General features: G+C 42.5%; 1 protein-coding gene across 2 annotated transcripts in view; it reads right to left on the reverse strand.

Moving 5' to 3' along the window:
• Positions 1-18,359, reverse strand: part of ANXA2 (annexin A2) — a 50,596-nt gene that overhangs the window by 16,463 nt on the left and 15,774 nt on the right. For both annotated transcript variants that reach the window (XM_064361365.1, XM_012442990.3), the window contains exon 3: positions 16,996-17,095. In XM_064361365.1, the coding sequence (XP_064217435.1) occupies positions 16,996-17,095 (100 nt within the window). The remainder of the gene's footprint in view (positions 1-16,995; positions 17,096-18,359) is intronic.

The following is an 18,359-nucleotide window of genomic DNA, read 5'->3' on the forward strand; positions in this document are numbered from 1 at the left end:
AGAAGGTGTTAAACAGAGTCTTTCAAACTGAAATTTATATACTGTTTTCCAAACTGAAACACCAAGACACCAAGATTTGTTCTGACTCTTTTGTCAGCATCCTCTACCTACCCAATGCACATACTCTCTTTCCTTTCTTCCTGAGAGCCCCAAACCTCAAGCTTAAATGGACCTTTTAAATATTTGTGGTTTAAAAACTATTTTATTCATAAATTGGTTTCTGGAATCAACAGCAGGAGGTGCATTTGTGGGGCTTTGGCAGTCAGATGGAACAACAGAGATTTAGCAGGATTTTAAATCAAGGTCCCCAAATTGCCATTTTACTCGGGATTTAATAGACAGTAACTGCAAACTGAATTAATAGAGATAATTATTTATATTTATTGCAGGATTATAGCTATATAAGCGGCTAGGTATAATTTCTATAATTATAAAAACTGTCATGACAAATGAGTCAGATTTAATATGGCAGTTGTATTTTAATAGCATAATTGATTAATACAATCATACTTATTGAAGACAAAATTGTTCTGTAAGGAAAGTAAGCGTTCCACTGCTTTTAATCTTCAATAGGCAATTTTAATAATCAATTTTATAACTTTATTAAAAAGAGTAAGTGTTTTAATCTAAATTAAATCTAAATTGGGAGTTTTTGAAGTGCCACGAAAATATTTTAGTACCTATTTTAATTGGAACATGTGTATTTACAAAGATAAGCAATGCCTTCTGGTGTCTGAAAGTTTCCAATTTTATATTAGAAATACTCCTAACATCCCATTTAACTTAAGAAAGCACAGTTTTGAAAATTCGGAACGTGAAAAGTCTCTCTCCTGACTGATTATTAACTTCGTTTAATAAAAGGTAGAGTCTTTGCCATAACCGTATGGGTAATTCTTGGGTGAGAGAGCACAGTTGCTAAACCTGCAAGGTCACTTGCAAACTACAAATGGCTTGGCCTAAAGAAAATCAGAGGAGTCCTAAAGGAACAGAGAGGTCAAAACCGCAACGCTTTGAGACAAAGACAGACAGCAGACCGACAGAGGAGGTATTCTGAATTCTCAAGTGTGTTAGATCAGAAAATATAAAGTTAGAATTTCTGGGTATAAACATAAATAACTTTTAAAAATGTATATGCTCATTTAAAAGCAAGTCCATACCAATATGCTGGCTATCTTAACTGTAGATCTATAACTTTAGCTCTGATTTTTAGAGTAGCCAAGGTAAACACAGAAATCCAATTGCTGGATATGAGATTCAGCTTCAAAGATGCTTATTTCAGCATTGTATATATTGAAAAGTAAAGTAGAAAAACCACCTATGTCCAATAACAGGCTTATTAAATGTTCTTTTTTCTATATGAGATACTATGCAGCCATTTAAAATGCTGGCATAGAAGTATTAATTAACGTTGGAAAATATCCATGATATAGGTACTGTTAAGTAAAAAAAAAAAAAAAAAAAAAAGAGGTTGCAAAGCAGTATCCTCAGTATACTCTCATTTTTGTAAAATGTATATGCAGTATAAGAAAATATCTAGAATTCTCTATATAAAAATTTTAATAATGATCATCTGAATGGTGGGATTATGCATAAATTTTTCTTTCTTCTGATTATCTTTACTTTCAAAGTTCACCATAATGACCACAAATGAGTTTTTTAAAATACCCAGTGAGTGGCAGGCAGTCATTGCTCTAACTCAACTTCAAGAGATTCCCTGTTTAGCTCTAAATACTTCAGTTACAAGAAAACACAGTATGCATAATAATTAGTAATTACATCTATATAATTCTCTTCAGTTTCCAAATGTCCTAAGACAAGCTTTCTTATTTCATCCTTACAACAACCAAGTGGGGATAACTGTTTCTATTTCACAGCTGGAGGCTCTAAAGCTCAAAGGGACTGCATCCCACTCCAGGAGGACAAACATCCCTGTTACGTGTGTCAACATCTGCCCTCCTGGAGTCTCAGCTTCCACATCTGCACAAGTAAGGGGGCTTGAGCAATGATCCCCCAGCCAATTCTGCTTCTACAAAACACCAATGGATATAATAGAGCTTTAACTTGTATTTCGTTTCAATTAGGAATGTACAGAAGAGATAGATTCAAAGACTCTAAAATGCCCACAAAGTGGACGTGTGCCTGGGCTGCTGTGCATGCATGCCTACCCACACCCCCGTGTTCACTTACTCGTCTACTCTCTTGCTCTGTCTCTCAAAATTCTATGGCTCTAGCTTCATATTAGGCAAACCACTTGCTTATTAATGGGTTTTGCCTTGTACTTAATTTTATTACCTACAACTGAAAACGCTGAAGAACTAACACAAAATACAATTCTATAACCTCAATTCTAATACTTTCAGAAGTCATCCTAGGAGCCGCTGGCCTGAAGGCATATCAAGAACACTGACCCATAAAAAGTATTCTCTGATAAAAACAAATGCAGTCTGTGTTTGGGTCCGAATATGGTTCTCGGCCCACCTGCATTAAAAGCACGTGAAGCACTTATTAAAAACACAGTCCCTTGGGCCCCACCTGAGAACCACTAAGTAAGACTCTCTAGAACTTGGGACCCAGGAAGTAGCACTTCAACAAGCTCCCTGGTAACTCCTTATTTGAGAATCACCAACAGAAATGGATAACCATGGGTGGGAAATGGAAACGTCTTTAGAAATCTACCTATCCAAAAGACTTTTATGTCACATCTACCACCTGCTTCTGCAAGGTACAGGGTCAATTACAATTTTAAGGAAAGACGTGCTTGCTTTTGTCCAAACAACCCAGATAAGAAGTAACATCTAAAGAGTTCCCTCCATAAGCTACAATGCAGTCCCACACTCTTAGTCAATGAAACAGCTTTTTGCCTTTCTTTCCATAGCAGCTACGTGTCCAGCCAGCATATAGAATTCAATCCAATTACTGGAAATCCCCATAAAGAGCCCTGGGTGGTTAACCTGAATCTTACCTAGGAGGCAGCAACAACCATAGTCTGAAGGAATTGAAACAAATTTTATCTAAATTATTTACCAAGCAAACGGCCAGCTGAATGCAGCATCTAACGAGCTGAGACTTTACAAGTGAACAGTCCTAATCCACTGCACAGGTGCTAATGCCAGTAACTACAAAGCAATGAAATGGAGGCTATTTCTGCAAGTGGAAGAATCCCCTCCTACCGCCCTGCCCAAGAATCCCACCTGCATCAGCTATTTATCCCATACCACTGTCTGCATGTTTCAAGCTGAATTGGAAAAAGGAAAAATCATGGAGCCAGGATCAACTGCCTGGTCAAAGCCACTTAAGTCCTGTCCTATGCTGTAATACCAAATACATGTATCTGCAAATCAGATTGAACCATCTTATCTTTAGAACACTGCCACTTCCTCTTGACCTGCTATTGTAATTGGTGGGGCCATTTATTCCTCTGGAAAATTGTTCAGTACAGGTTGAGGCTGCAAGGGTCATCCGGTTAGTCATCATTTCTACCCAGGATGCAAGTGAAGGACTCAGACAGAACCTCAAATACGTATGTCAGCACAATCATCATCAACAATGCACAGCCAGTGCCAGGACGCCAGAAAAGCTCTCAATCGAATACAGTGCCAGATGCCCGGGGGATGGGGCTCTGCCTCCCTGGATTTATACTCTCTGACCTCTCGTGTTCCAGTGCTTCAGGCAGTGTTTGCTGGTTGGAAGGGCCCAGGGTCTAAAGAAATTGTGTGGGTGGGGCAGGGCATAGATAAGAAACAGCAAATCTGAATAACACTTTCTTTCCATCCTCTTCCTCCTGTGTCTGATATGAGTGATCACAAAGTCATCTAAGCAAAGGCTCTCCCCAAGAAGAGTGTTGTGGATAGGGCAATCCCATAGAACGTAGGTGAGAACATGAATTCTGTGATCCAGGCAGATTTTTTACAATTTTTTTTTCAAAACTAATATAAGTTACAGTTTTCCAATATTACTGAGGAACAGAGACATAAATGTATTTGGCTTCCGATGGGAAGCACCATAAGGAAGTCTTAAAGCATTTACTCCTTGAACAAAAATAGCCAGTTAATTAGCTAACTACAACAGTATTTTCAACACTTGCATTGTGAGCGCCCCAGAGGCCAGTCACTGCTCCAAATGCCAGTCAATCCGAAGCAACAGCTTTGCCAAGGGAATGCCAGGGCATTCCCTTGCTGACAGCAGGATGCCAGCAGAAACCTGGGGGTCCTGGGTCCCGTAAATCATTCACCATTATTTTTCAAGCATAGAGCACATTTGCAGTCTACAATGATGGCTGAATCCAAAACCACAAAATCAGCCTCCTGGAGTTTCCTCCTCCTCTCTGCGGGTAGAAACCCCAAGTCAGTTCCAGCGTCTGGCATTCCATGGAAAATGTGTGTCTTTATTGTCCATGGCAAGGCACCAACAGCCGTTCTCAACAGGATGCTGACTCACATCTGCCGAGACACACTGACTGCACAAAGAAAATGGATTTCATTTGTGTTTGATGAAGGGCTCAGGAGGGTGGGGGCTGACTTGGAAAACAAAGGAAAACTGTCCATATCTTCTCCTTTCCTAGATGATGGGGAAAACCACTACTCGACTAAGATTACTGAGCATACCAGTATCAAAGCTGAGAAGAAATCATCTTTACCAAAAGATCAGAGGCACGCCGAAAAGAGAGGACAGGGCAACAGAGCTATGGGTGTGCATACATGGACATATTTCATTTATTAGAATAATAGTAACTTTTTGCTAGGCACGGTGGCTTACACCTGTAATCCCAGCACTTTAGGAGGTCAAGGCGGGCAGATCACCTGAGGTCAGGAGTTCGAGACCAGCCTGACCAACATTCTAGTAGAGACAGGAGAAACTGTGTCTCTACTAAAAATACAAAAAATTAGCCAGGCGTGGTGGCACATGCCTATAATCCCAGGTACTCAGAAGGCTGAGGCAGAAGAATGGCTTGAATCCAGGAGGCAGAGGCTGCGGTGAACCAAGATTGGACCACTGCACTCCAGCCTTGGTAACAAGAGCGAAACTTGGTCTCAAAAAAAAAAAAATGTAACCTTTTACTGAGCCAGGCATTTTTATGAGATGTCCAACATTCTATCATGTAATTCTCATCACACCCATCTGAGATGGGTGCCACTGTCATTCTGGTTGTACTAATGAGGAAACCAATGCTCAAAGAAGGCAGAGACTCACTCAAGGTCACACAAGCAAGACACCTGCAGGGCTAAGGCAGAGACTCACTCAAGGTCATACAAGCAAGACACCTGCAGGGCTCAGATTCAAACCAGGACTAAAGACCCTGGCTCACTGCACTGGGCAACTCTGCCTCCTGTGATACAAAATGATGCCAAACTTGAAAATAAAGCAAGAGTAAGACATCATATCCTCCAGGTACCTGCTAGAGCACTACCCCACAGGCCCAAAGACTCCTGTTCAAGGAACCCGCTCTTATCTGACTTGCTACTTTCTACTGATTTAGGCATAGATTCTGTGGGGTTACATGTTAACTTGTAGATTTTGGTCCAGGAGAAAGGAGAACCCCGAAGGTTGTGGCTTCACTGCCCAAAGGATATTAATGGTCTTATATCCAGCTCAACAATCTCTTTTTTTTTTTTGACACGATCTCACTCTGTTGCCCAGGCTGGAATGCAGTGGTACAACCATGGCTCACAGTAGCCTTGACCTCCTGGGCCCAAATGATCCTCCTACCTCAGCCTCCTGAGTAGCCAAAACCACAGGCACTCACCACCAATGCCCAGCTAATTTTTTAAAAATGTTTGAGAGAGATGGGGTCTCCCCTTCTTGCGTAGTCCCTCCCAAAGTGCTGGGATTACAGGCAAGAGCCACCATACCTGGCCTGGCCCAACAATCTTACTCCAACATTCTTTTCTCAACACTTACCAACATCCAGTATCTCAAATTCTCACTGAACCAGACTTGCCTCAATGCATTAAATGTTTAATATATGCTCAACCTATGAGTCAAGTTTGCACTTTTTTTTTTCAGTCTTTCCCTCCTTTCTAGCTCTTTTTTATGTTTACTAATAAAACTGTTAGGAACTTCCTAGCCTAAAAAAAAAGACCCTTTCCTTTGAAATATGTTTAAAAATACCGAGCACACCCCTAAGTTAATGCTCTCTTCCCTGTTCTCCCTTTACTACCAGACTCCTTGGCAGACTGGTCTAAACCTACTCACTCTTCTATAGCTACTCAGGCCCTTTCAAGGTGGCTTTCACCCCATAACAGTGGAATCAGCAACAAGTTCACCAATAACCAATCTCCTAATTAGCAAGTCACACAAGCTTTCTCAGCCTCCATCTTTCCCGCCCCCTCCTCGTCCCCCAGCTTTCTGCCTGTGACACTTCTGATCACTTTCTCCTCTTTCAAACTTTATATATCTATATATATATTAATGCACTTTAGGTTTGGGGGTACATGTGGAGAACATGCAGGATTGTTGCATAGGTACATACATGGCAATGTAGTTTGCTGCCTCCATTCCCATCACCTGTATCTGGCATTTCTCCCCAGGTTATCCCTCCCCAACTCCCTACCCCACACCTTCCCTCCCCAGTACCCCCCCAACAGATCCCAGTGTGTGATGCTCCCCTCCCTGCGTCCATGTGTTCTCATTGTTCAACACTGGCCTATGAGCGAGAACATGTAGTGTTTGATTTTCTGTTCTTGTGTCAGTTTGCTGAGAATGATGGTTTCCAGCTTCATCCATGTCCCTACAAAGGACACGAACTCATCATTTTTTATGGCTGCATAGTATTCCATGGTGTATATGTGCCACATTTTCCCTGTCCAGTCTATCATTGATGTGCATTTGGGTTGGTTCCAGGTCTTTGCTATTGTAAACAGTGCCACAGTGAACATACATGTGCATGTGTCTTTATAACAGAACGATTTATAATCCCTTGGATATATACCCAGTAAAGGGATTGCTGGATCAAATTTAATTTCTATTTCTAGGTCCTTGAGGAATCGCCACACTGTGTTCCACAATGGTTGAACTAATTTACACTCCCACCAACAGTGTAAAAGTGTTCCTATTTCTCTACATCCTCTCCACCATCTGTTGTCTCCAGATTTTTTAATGATCGCCATTCTAACTGGCGTGAGATGGTATCTCAATGTGGTTTTGATTTGCATTTCTCTTAATAACCAGTGACGATGAGCATTTTTTCATATGTTTGTTGGCCTCATATATGTCTTCTTTTGAAAAGTGTCTGTTCATATCCTTCACCCACTTTTGAATGGGTTTGTTTGCTTTTTCTCTTGTAAATCTGTTTTAGTTCTTTGTAGACTCTGGATATTAGCCCTTTTCAGATGGGTAGATGGCAAAAATTTTTTCCCATTCTGTTGGTTGCAGGTTCACTCTAATGATTGTTTTCTTTGCTGTACAGAAGCTCTGGAGTTTAATTAGGTCCCATTTGTCTATTTTGGCTTTTGTTAACAATGCTTTCGGTGTTTTGGTCATGAAGTCCTTGCCTATGCCTATGTCCTGAATGGTTTTGCCTAGGTTTTCTTCTAGGGTTTTTATGGTATTAGGTCTTATGTTGAAGTCTTTAATCCATCTGGAGTTAATTTTAGTGTAAGGTGTCAGGAAGGGGTCCAGTTTCTGCTTTCTGCACATGGCTAGCCAGTTTTCCCAACACTATTTATTAAACAGGGAATCCATTCCCCATTGCTTGTTTTTGTGAGGTTTGTCAAAGATCAGTTTGTACCTTTTTAAAATTATACTTTGACACTTCTTGATATCACACTCCACCATTTAGCTCCTACAAAGGATATGGGACAAGAATGTGTCAATATGTGTAGAGAACTGGGCTGAAATTTTTACATAAAAATTCACTTACATTTGGTAATCTGTAGGTAATGATTTGCCACCTGGTAATAATCCATGGCCACTAAAGGGATAACCCAACTGAGGTTTTTTTCAACAAAAAGAGCTAGAAGACTGTCCCCTAAGGAGAGACATTAATAACTCAGCAGAGGGAGGCAGTACTTCCCAATAAGCCTATTATGCCAGCCAGCCAGCCAGCTACTAGGAGAGATTTTTGGGAGAGAAAAGCTCCCCTCCCACCACATGAGTACCCAAAGGCACCTTCAGCCATGGTGCTGGCTGGCCTGGAACCCCCGCTATCAAAGTTGCCCCTCTGGGTTATCCAGAGCATGTCCCATCAAGCATATCCAGCACAAGCGAGCACTCTGTCTCCAGAGCATGTCCCATCAAGACAGGACGCCCAGCTGGGTGACAGATGCCAGAGGAGGCCTCCGGATAAGTGGCAGCCACAATGCTGTGCTCTGGAAACTCCATGCAACTCACACCTGTGACATCCTGGGGCACATGAGTTCCCTCCCTAGGCCTGGGGTCTCACTCCATAGAACAGAGATGATGGTAATCCTTTTTTTTTTTTGAGACAGAGCCTCGCTCTGTCACCAGGCTGGAGTGCAGTGGTGCGATCTCGGCTCACTGCAACCTCTGCCTCCCACATTCAAGCAATTCTCCTGCCTCAGCCTCCCGAGCAGCTGGGACGACAGGCACATGCCAGCACATCTAGTTAATTTTTGTATTTTTAGTAGAGACAGGGTTTCACCATATTAGCCAGGATGGTCTCGATTTCTTGACCTTGTGATCCGCCCACCTCAGCCTCCCAAAGTGGTGCGATTACAGGCGTGAGCCACCGTGCCCGGCTGATAATACTTATTTTACCAGGATGCAGAAAAGACTGGCTGAGTTAACAACTAGAAACACATCTACTGCCTTCATTCAGCTTCTCTGTCACAAGCCTGGCCCCTGCCTGCATGTGATTTTTTTTGTCTGTGAAAATATGGGACAAAGAAAGGTAGAGAATATTTTTGCCATTGGCACACATGGATGAGGAGTTCAGTTCCGTGATAAACTCTGGCAGCTGCCGAGAGATGCGAGGGAAAGCAGGCATTGCACAGGGTGAAAGGAGACAGGGGAGTTGGGTGCCTCTCCAAGTCTGGCACAGCTGGGGTACACTTAGCCTAGTATAGCTAAGTGTCTAAGAAGCAGTTTTGGTCCAAAAATCCAAGTTTCCAGGGCAGGGCGCAGTGGCTCACTCCTGTAATCCCAGCACTTTGGGAGGCCGAGGCGGGTGGATCACGAGGTCAAGAGATCGAGATCATCCTGGTCAACATGGTGAAACTCCGTCTCTACTAAAAATACAAAAAATTAGCTGGGCATGGTGGCGCGTGCCTGTAATCCCAACTACTCAGGAGGCTGAGGCAGGAGAATTGCCTGAACCCAGGAGGCGGAGGTTGCGGTGAGCTGAGATCGCGCCATTGCACTCCAGCCTGGGTAACAAGAGCGAAACTCCGTCTCAAAAAAAAAAAAAAAAAATCAAATTTCCTACATTTCGTTTCTGCTCTGATCTCACTTCAGCTGAGTTCCTTAGAAAAAAATTAAGGTATCATCGACATGGTAATCTCATCAGATACTTTAATAATCTAGAACCCTGTCTGCCTTCCAAGCAGAATTACATTTCTGAAATAAGCTACAAGGCCAGCAGGAAAACACAAAGTATGCCATTGCTCAAGATTTGAATCAAATCAAATCATCACTGAAGGAATATGCATAAAAAGCAAGCACTGTATTACTCCCCACTACTCCATCAGCCTCATGGGACAGAAAACAAAAAATGTGATCAGATGTGAGAGAAACTCACATATCCACCCTTAACTCACTCAACAGTGGAGAACTTTCTTGGCGTTGCTGACACCAGATTAGAATCTGGTTACTCCCATTGTCCCTGGGTGAAACCGGTATTTGGATTCCGCAGGGAAAAGAAGTAACAGTTTTTTTTCTTTAAAAAAAAAGCAAGAGCTGAGAAGAGGCAGGTGATGAAAACTGATGCCTACAATTAGAAAAGCACCAGGGACTCCTCTCCCAGAGTTTGATAGCTACGTGGCTCAGGTCTGGCACCCACATAGCTACATAGACAAATATCATTACAAACAAAATCTGTACTGGCAGAGTCTGTGTGACTGTGATTCAGCACTGGCCTCTTTGTTCCCAGCACTGCTGTAAGATGAGAACTCAGTCTAAAGTAAACTTGAACACAGAGAGAAAGCCTTGGCAACTGGGAAGGGCCCATCCCTCCCATTCCAGTCCAGGAGGGTGAGAAGGCCCTGGGCTACATGAGTCACAGAAGAGCTCACACTCAGACCTGCTCTTCTTAATTTAGCTCCTCACTTGAAGCCCTGTTAGAGGACAGAGGCTACTTTTCCCAGCCAGTCTGCCTCCTGGCGCCCTCAAGAGAATACATTCCTAATTGCTCTGCTCTGCTCTGCTCAGCAAACGAATAGACTTGGTGTGCAGGTGAAACCAAAAATATCCATCCTGGCTTGTTCCGCAGTGGCAGGGGATGTTAGACTTTTGGTCACAGAAATCTTAAGCAGTTCTATTTTAAAAGTGTAAGAAAAAAATAAGTGCAAAACTTGGTGCATTTATGCTTCTATACTTGTGCTTCTGAGAAAGGGGGAAAAACAATCAACCACTTTTGCATCCCTTCCGGAGAACACAAATACTGCTAAAATCAAAACTGGCAATAATAATAGGGCAACTCATTACCCTCCCCTTCTAGAGAGAGACCAAAGCTGTACCAGCTTATTGGCACTTACACTAACTCTGGGGTTGTGCTGCTGCTAATTACAATCTATTTTCTGGAGTCTAGATTCATCCTTTTCTAATTTAGCTGACTTTCCTTTCTAGTTATTTGGACCCATATGGTAAACCATTCACAGCTGTGTTGTACACTCCACAGTATATATTTAACCCAAGGCCAGTCTAAACCAAGAGACTCCTACAGATTAAGTCTCAGAAACCTCTTGTTAATTAAGCAATATTACTACTTTTGCATGACTTTACTCAGTTTCTAACTAGACATAAATTAAGGTAAGTCATTGCATAGTCTACCTCAAGCTGGAGCACAGGAAAAACAATCCCGCATTTGGTTTAGGCAGCATAGGCAAAAAAAATACCAAGATCCCTTCAAACTAGAAACAAAGCAGACTTATTTTTATTTTAGCAGTAGTGTGCTTTTCCCCCCTTCTCACAAAAGCACGATAAATGAGTATAGAGCATATGATGAGAACACAGACCAAGAAAAATTGCTTCTGCCTTCTCAGAGAGAGCTTGTTGATGCTGTACACTGGCTGGGGCTGAGAGGTGAGTGGTAACTGCGTGGCTGTTTGAGGTGGGGAGGAAGGAGGCTGCACGTTCCTGAAAGAACAAAGGCAGAGGCGTGCTCCTTAGAGGGCCATGAACAGAGCCGGAGATGAGGCTAGAAAGATACTCTGTAAAGGTTGAAGCAGAGAGGTCTCTAGGAAGACAGATGCCATAACAGCTCACAGGAGCGGGGGTGATAAGGGTTAGGGGAAGGAATAAAAGCTGCTTCCCATGCACTGGAAAGTGAGCCAGGACAGGTATTTTTGGTTTTGCCTGCACACCTGGAGGTATATTCATTCAGTTGAGCACAGCAATTAGGAATATATTCTCTCGAGGTTGCCAGGAGGCAGGCTGGCTGAGAAAAGTAGCCTCTCTTCTCTAACAGAGGGCTGCAACTGAGGAGCTAAACCAAGAAAAGCAGGTGTGACTGACAGCTCATCTGTGAGAAAGGCCTTCCTGACTCCTGCACCCATGCCCTGGCCATGCAGGCAGTGCCAGCCCACAGGTCTCTGAACAGCTCTGCCCTCCTAGCCATCATCCCACTCCAGGCCTGCTCCTCTGCACCATCACTGGGGGCTGATTAAGCCTCCTCCAAGGTGGCCTGCTCCCAGCTCTTCTTCCTGAGAGCACACAGACCACAGGGAAATCAATGGAACATCACATGGAACAGGTGACATCCCAGCACACTCACACACCTGTGTACATACCTCCAACCCTGTCTAAGCGAGAAAGAGGCCCAGACAGTCATCGCTACATGGTCCTTTGGCTTTTGTTTCTATCAACACTTGAGGTTTATATCATGTGCTCTGATGTCAAGGAAACACCAACTACTTAGCATTGTGTCTTCCCGATAAAGGGTTTGGCGTGGGAGTGATACCAAGGTGTGGTACAAGCTTCTTAATTACACTTAAGGTAAAAGGCATTCTAAAAAAAGAAGGTAAGATCTTAATTAGCTCATTTTTAAGTGGTTTTAGTTATCTGGTATCTAATAATATCAAGGAGAAGGAGAAAGGAACAAAAGGGTTGTTATCCTTCCCAACTAATGACTTCCTTATTTTTTAATTAAGTTTACTGCCTCCATTATGAAAGTAATACAGGTTATCATAGAAAATTTGCAAAAAACAGAAATACAGAATATACTGAAATGAAAAGGATCAATTGCCCACAACTCCATATACAAGCACACCTCAGAGATACTACTGGTTCAGTTCCAGACCATCGCAATAAAGCCAATATAGCAATAATGCAAGTCACACAAATTTTTTGGTTTCTGAATGCATATAAAACTATGTTTACATTATACTGTATTCTATTAAGTAGGTAATAGAATTATGTCTAAACAAATGCATACCTAAATTTTAAAAGTATCTTTATTTCTAGAAAATGCCGGCACAGAGACATAAAGTGAATAGTAATGCCACAAACCTTCAACTGTAAAAACCACAATATCTACAAACTGCAGTAAAGGAAGCACCATGAAGTGACGTATGTCTGTTTTCGTTGCCAATGCCTTTGTTTTTTTTTTTTATTAAAAAAAAAATTGTAGGCCAGCCACAGTGGCTCACACCCATAATCCATCACTTTGGGATGCTGAGGCAGGTGGATCACTTGTGGTCGGGAGCTCAAGACCAGCCCGGCCAACATGGTGAAACCCCATCTCTACTAAAAATACAAAAATTAGCCAGGCATGGTGGTGCACACCTGTGGTCCCAGCTATTCAGGAGGCTGAAGCAGGAAAACTGCTTGAACTCAGGAGGTGGAGGATGCAGTGAGCCAAGATTGTGCCACTGCACTCCAGCCTGGGCAACAGTGTAAGACTCTGCCTAAAAATAATAATAATAAAGAAATGTGGTTGTGATCACATAGTATATACTATTCCACTTCCATTTCTTGATGTAACTGACACATTTAAGGTGAATGGATGTTAAAATGAGTGTTAGGGAAGTTACTGTAGTGACAGCTGCTCAACTCTGCAAATACATTACTAAAAACGATGAACTGTACACTTTATATAGGCAAATGATCTGGCATATAAATTGTATCTCAACAAAGATGCTGAAAATTATTGATAAACTAGTTTTTCTACCTACATTCTGCAGATAGTCTATGTAATATAGGGAGTTACACATTATCTATGTCATATAGTTTTACTTAATCATGTATTTAATGATTATAGGGAAGTATACCTCGAGACATACTTCCCAACTAAAAGCTGTATCTAGTTTTTTCACTATGATAACCAATGCTAATATTAACATCTTTGGTACACTGAACTCTTATGAATATCATATTCTTTCTTCCCAATCATTTCCTAAAAGGATTTAGTGTTTTAATAATACCAACAATCTAGAAATTATTTTAAAGGACTAATAGACTTTTCAAAAACTTAGTTACTCTCTAAAATTACTAAGCGTCAAAAATAAATAAGTAAGCGGGGTGCAGTGGTTCATGTCTGTAATCCCAGCACTTTGGGAGGCTGAAGTGGGCGGATCACTTGAGGCCAGGAGTTCGAGATTATCCTCGACAACATGGCAAAACCCCATCTGTACTAAAAATACAAAAATTAGCCAGGCATGGTGGCGCATGCCTATAGTCCCAGCTACTTGAAGGCTGAGGTATGAGAATCGCTTGAACCCGGGAGGCAGAGGTTGCAGTGAGCTAAGATTGTGCCACTGCACTCCAGCCTGGGTGACAGAGCAAGATTCTGTCTCAAAAAAAAAAAAAAAAAAATATATATATATATATATACACACACACACATATATGTGTATATATATAAAAATAAGTACATAAACAAACAAATGAAAAGTGGTCCTAGGTGAAACTCACTGAAGATTAACTCTGGGGAAAGAAAGGAGACAGGGAATCTAAAGTTAGACCACAAGTATGAGACTTATCAGAAGGCAGTAAGATCACAGACGGACAATGTTTTTCATATCTGAAAATCCAGGGCAAAGAAAAAAATCCATTTCTCACAGGTGGGTGCTACACATCATGGCGCCTAAGAACACAGGCCTAGGTCTGGACTGTGTTCAAATCCCAGTTTGATCCAAAGCCAACAGACCTCAAGCATAGTCATCCTGAATTGTTACCACCCAAAAGTTGGGGATGACAGAACACTTCCATCAGAGGTTACTTTGAAGTTCACCCAAGATGAATGTTCCTTAAGTGCTTGGTACAATACCTGCCCATAACGAGCAACTTCATAAATAGTTGCAATGATGATAATGATGATGACAGCTGCTTTTCATCAAATGGGAATGTCGGAATCTAAATCTTAGCCCTCAGACGTTTCTGTCTAAAAACTACGGTTATTTTTCTACTAACTCCAAAAGGGCCTGAAGGTATTTTTATTACCATGAGAGTTTCAGCTGTGACCAGAGTTCATTTGCGCAATCTTTACATTCCAGTGCACTAAGTGCTTTCTCACGCAGGGATAAAAGAAGTCTTTGTCCCATGCTTGTGAAAAGCACCATCTTTGCTAGATGAGTTAAGTGCTAAACTTAGTGTTGCTGCAATGGCATGCTGGGAAACCACATGAATCTAGGAACATCCAAATAGTGAAACAGCATGGGTTTTAGGGAAGCAGGCCATGTGGACGTAGATGTGCATGTGTGTGGACGTAGATGTGCATGTGTGTGCACATGTGTGTGTTTTAAGGTAACATATTTTGAGTACCGTCTGTATGCCAGGCATCATCCTAAATGCTTCATAATTTACAACAATCCTGGGAAGTGGGAACTTTGGTTAGCACCACTTTATAGGCAAGGAAACTCTGTCTTGGCAAAGTTCCGTGTTTTCCTCGCGTCGGATGGTCGATGGGTGAGTTGTGGAGCCAGCATTTGAACCTGGACTCACACATGCTCTCATCCACTATGCTCCACTGACCAGAAGTGACTGTAGTGAAATAAGCCCTGCAGACTGTAGTTTAATTTTCTGATTTGTAACTTTTGGCAAGAATGGTCACTTAAATAAAGCACAAAAAAAAAAAAAAAAAAAAAATTGGGCCAGGTGTGGTGGCTCATGCCTGTAATTCCAGCACTTTGGGAGGCTAGGTGGGTGGATCACCTGAGGTAAGGAGTTCAAGACCAGCCTGACCGACATGGAGACACGCTGTCTCTACTAAAAATACAAAATTAGCCGGGTATGGAGGTGCATTTCTGTAATCGCAGCTACCTGGGAGCCTGAGGCAGGAGAATCATTTGAACCCAGGAGGCAGAGGTTGGGGTGAGCCAAGATTGCCCCACTGCACTCCAGCCTAGGCAGCAAGAGCGAAACTCCATCTCAAAAAAGAAACAAACAAAAAGGTTTTTTTTTAAAGGTCTAATTTGGATGCTTCATTATTCTGCCCTCAGTTGTGCAGGCAGTCACCTGGGGGGTGGTCCACAGCAGCCCCGAAGAACTGAAGGCTTCCCAGAGGCAGATGATGCAAACGCTTACATCTTGTTAGAACCATAGGACATAAGTGGATTTTTAGACTCTCCTTTCTGTCTCTGGAAACAAGGTCACCAGATTCTCCATGGTTTTAGGAAAGGTAGCCATGTAATGTATCCTCTAAAATAAGACAGTTCTGAGTGAAAGGTACACTATTAGTAAATATGCAGGCATAAACCAGGACATCACCCTACTTATAGGTTCCCAGGTCATCCTGGTTGAGGCATCTCAGTCTTTCAATGAATCATATGTGAACTGCTTAAGTGTGTCAGTAAGTTAAAACGCTGTACATAGAAGAAAAAAATGTGACATGGTTCTTCGCCAGGGACATGAACCAGCAGCTCTAACTGTGTGGGTCACATCTGCATCCCAATATGGCCTGATGGTGACAGGAAGTGCTTTATCCAAGGGGTGAAAGTGAAGAATCACAAAGGTCAGCATAAGGACTGCAATATTTTTCAGGAATTCAGGGGATAGGACAACCCCAAGGACTGCTTCATTAATATAAGCCCAGAAAGTCTGAAAATCCAAGTCTGTAGATCCAGAAAACCATATAATGACCTTAATAAGCTCTTGCTCAACCCTAACCAATTAGCACTTTATTTGCTTTATTTCAAGAGGAAGGCTTGTATGCCTCCTGGTCTTCTCTTAGTCATCCTGGAACTTGAGGAAACACACTCATGCCGACAGCTCTTCTAATTCCAGCTCCAGGCCTAAGGAGCAGCAGCACTTACATGGTTGGGGAAAAAAAGTCTGAATTTTTGACTCTCTAGAACAATCTAAGAGCAAAACAGTAAGGTTTTCCCAGCATTTTTCCAGCAAATGTAATGAAATTCAAGGGGACTCAGAACAAGAGATGCCCTTAGGGACCACTATGACCAATTTCTTCCTTGCAGAAGAAAGACTGAAGCCTCAAAGTGAAGAGCTGCACCCAAAACACACACCCAAAGGACCAGATCTGGCTCCCAGCCCGATTCCCTTTTATTACGCTGCTTGGTTAAAATACTATCTCAAGTTGTAGATCTCTCCAAAGAGAAGGAAGGATGGAGGGAGGGCGGAAAGGAGGGAAGAAAGGAGGGAGGGAGAGAAGAAAGGAAGAAGGGAGGGAGGGAGGAAGGAGGGAGAAGAGAAGGAAAAATAAAGAAAGGATGGAGGGAGGGAAGGAAGGAAAGGAGGGAAGAAAGGGTAGAGGGAAGGAAGGAAGGAAGGAAAGGAGGCATGGGTTGAGCTAGGTCTGGATCCAACCCATCAAAGCTTGATCACAATTTCAAATTACCAATGTATGGCAATTTGAGGGAGAATAAAGAGACACTCAAAAATGTTTTGGTAAGACTCTGACAAGAAGAGGACAAATGTATCACCTACCTTTGGTCTTGATGGCCGTTTCAATGTTCAAAGCATCCCGCTCAGCATCAAAGTTGGTGTAGGCTTTGACTGACCCATATGCACTTGGGGGTGTAGAGTGCTGAAGTTAAAAGATAAACATAGATAAACATACTCAAATGACACACATTTAAAATCCTCTTGTTGAAACAACAACTCTTTTTTTTTTATTTCGCACCCCCCCACACACCCCCAAACAACGACTCTTAATATGTTTTCCTATTGTTTCTTTCAACAATTCAAATCATTCTCACACAAAGTAACTAGGTAGGTATTAACATACCATCACATTTCAGACAAGCAATTTCATTTTTTCTATTAAGAATTCTTCTTCAAAGTCTCAGCTAGTTTAGAATATGCTATCTCAATTTCAACTTTTCATCTTACTTTCGGTGAGAGTTCAAAAGTAGACCGTGCAAAGCTGGGACCTGAAGCCAGCATTTATTCAGGAAGGCTCTGAAGACCTTTAAACTGGGCTGGCAACTATTTGAAATAAGCTGAAATTGTGGAAATGCCTGAATGACAAGGGTGTTTAGCCAGGTTTCTGCTACAGGCACATGCATTTCTACTGGGCGGTTGTTGCTGAGCTAATAGTTCAGAAACGTGAGGGAAGTAGCTCCTCCCACTTCTTTACTTTGGCCACCTCAGCACCTTGCTCTGGCCAGACGGCCCACATCCTCCTTGTGTCTTCTCCCTTCTCTCCTTTATGGCCTTCCCTTTGCCTTCATTAACACCATCCCTTCTGCCTACACCCTCCACTCTTCCTAGGATTTCTTACTGTCTTTTAAACCGCAGCCTCTTCCTTTCCCAAAGCTTTTCTTTTGTTAGGCAGAGTCTCACTCTGTTGCCCATGCTGGAGTGCAGTCATGATCATGACTCACTGCAGCCTCAGCCTCCTGGGCTCAGGTGATCCTCCCACATCAACCTCCCCAGTAGCTGGGATTACAGGCACCTGCCACCACACTCAGATAATTTTTTCGTATTATTTTGTAGAGACAGGATTTCACCATGTTGCCCAAGCTGGTCTTGAACTCTGGGCTCCAGTGATCCTCCCATCTTGGCCTCCCAGAATGCTGGGAATACAGGTGTGAGCCACCATGCCCAGCCTTTCAGTGCTTTTCAAAGATCATTATCCTTCCTGATGTGACAGACGGGAACTCTCCCACTCCAGATTGAGGTAAGGACAACGCGTGCTTCTGCATCAGTTCTCCTTTCAAGGTATTAACTTCCCTCCTTCTCTGAAATGCTCTTATAGTTTTCCCTCTCTGCTACCCAGTCCCAAAAAAGGGCACACAAAGAGGATGGACAATGTGGTTGTGGTTGGCTGATGGCTGGTGGAGGAAGCA

Source organism: Aotus nancymaae, unplaced genomic scaffold (assembly GCF_030222135.1).
Source record: "Aotus nancymaae isolate 86718 unplaced genomic scaffold, 86718_ANA_hifiasm-v0.15.2.pri h1tg000041l, whole genome shotgun sequence".
Taxonomy (NCBI): Eukaryota; Metazoa; Chordata; class Mammalia; order Primates; family Aotidae; genus Aotus; species Aotus nancymaae.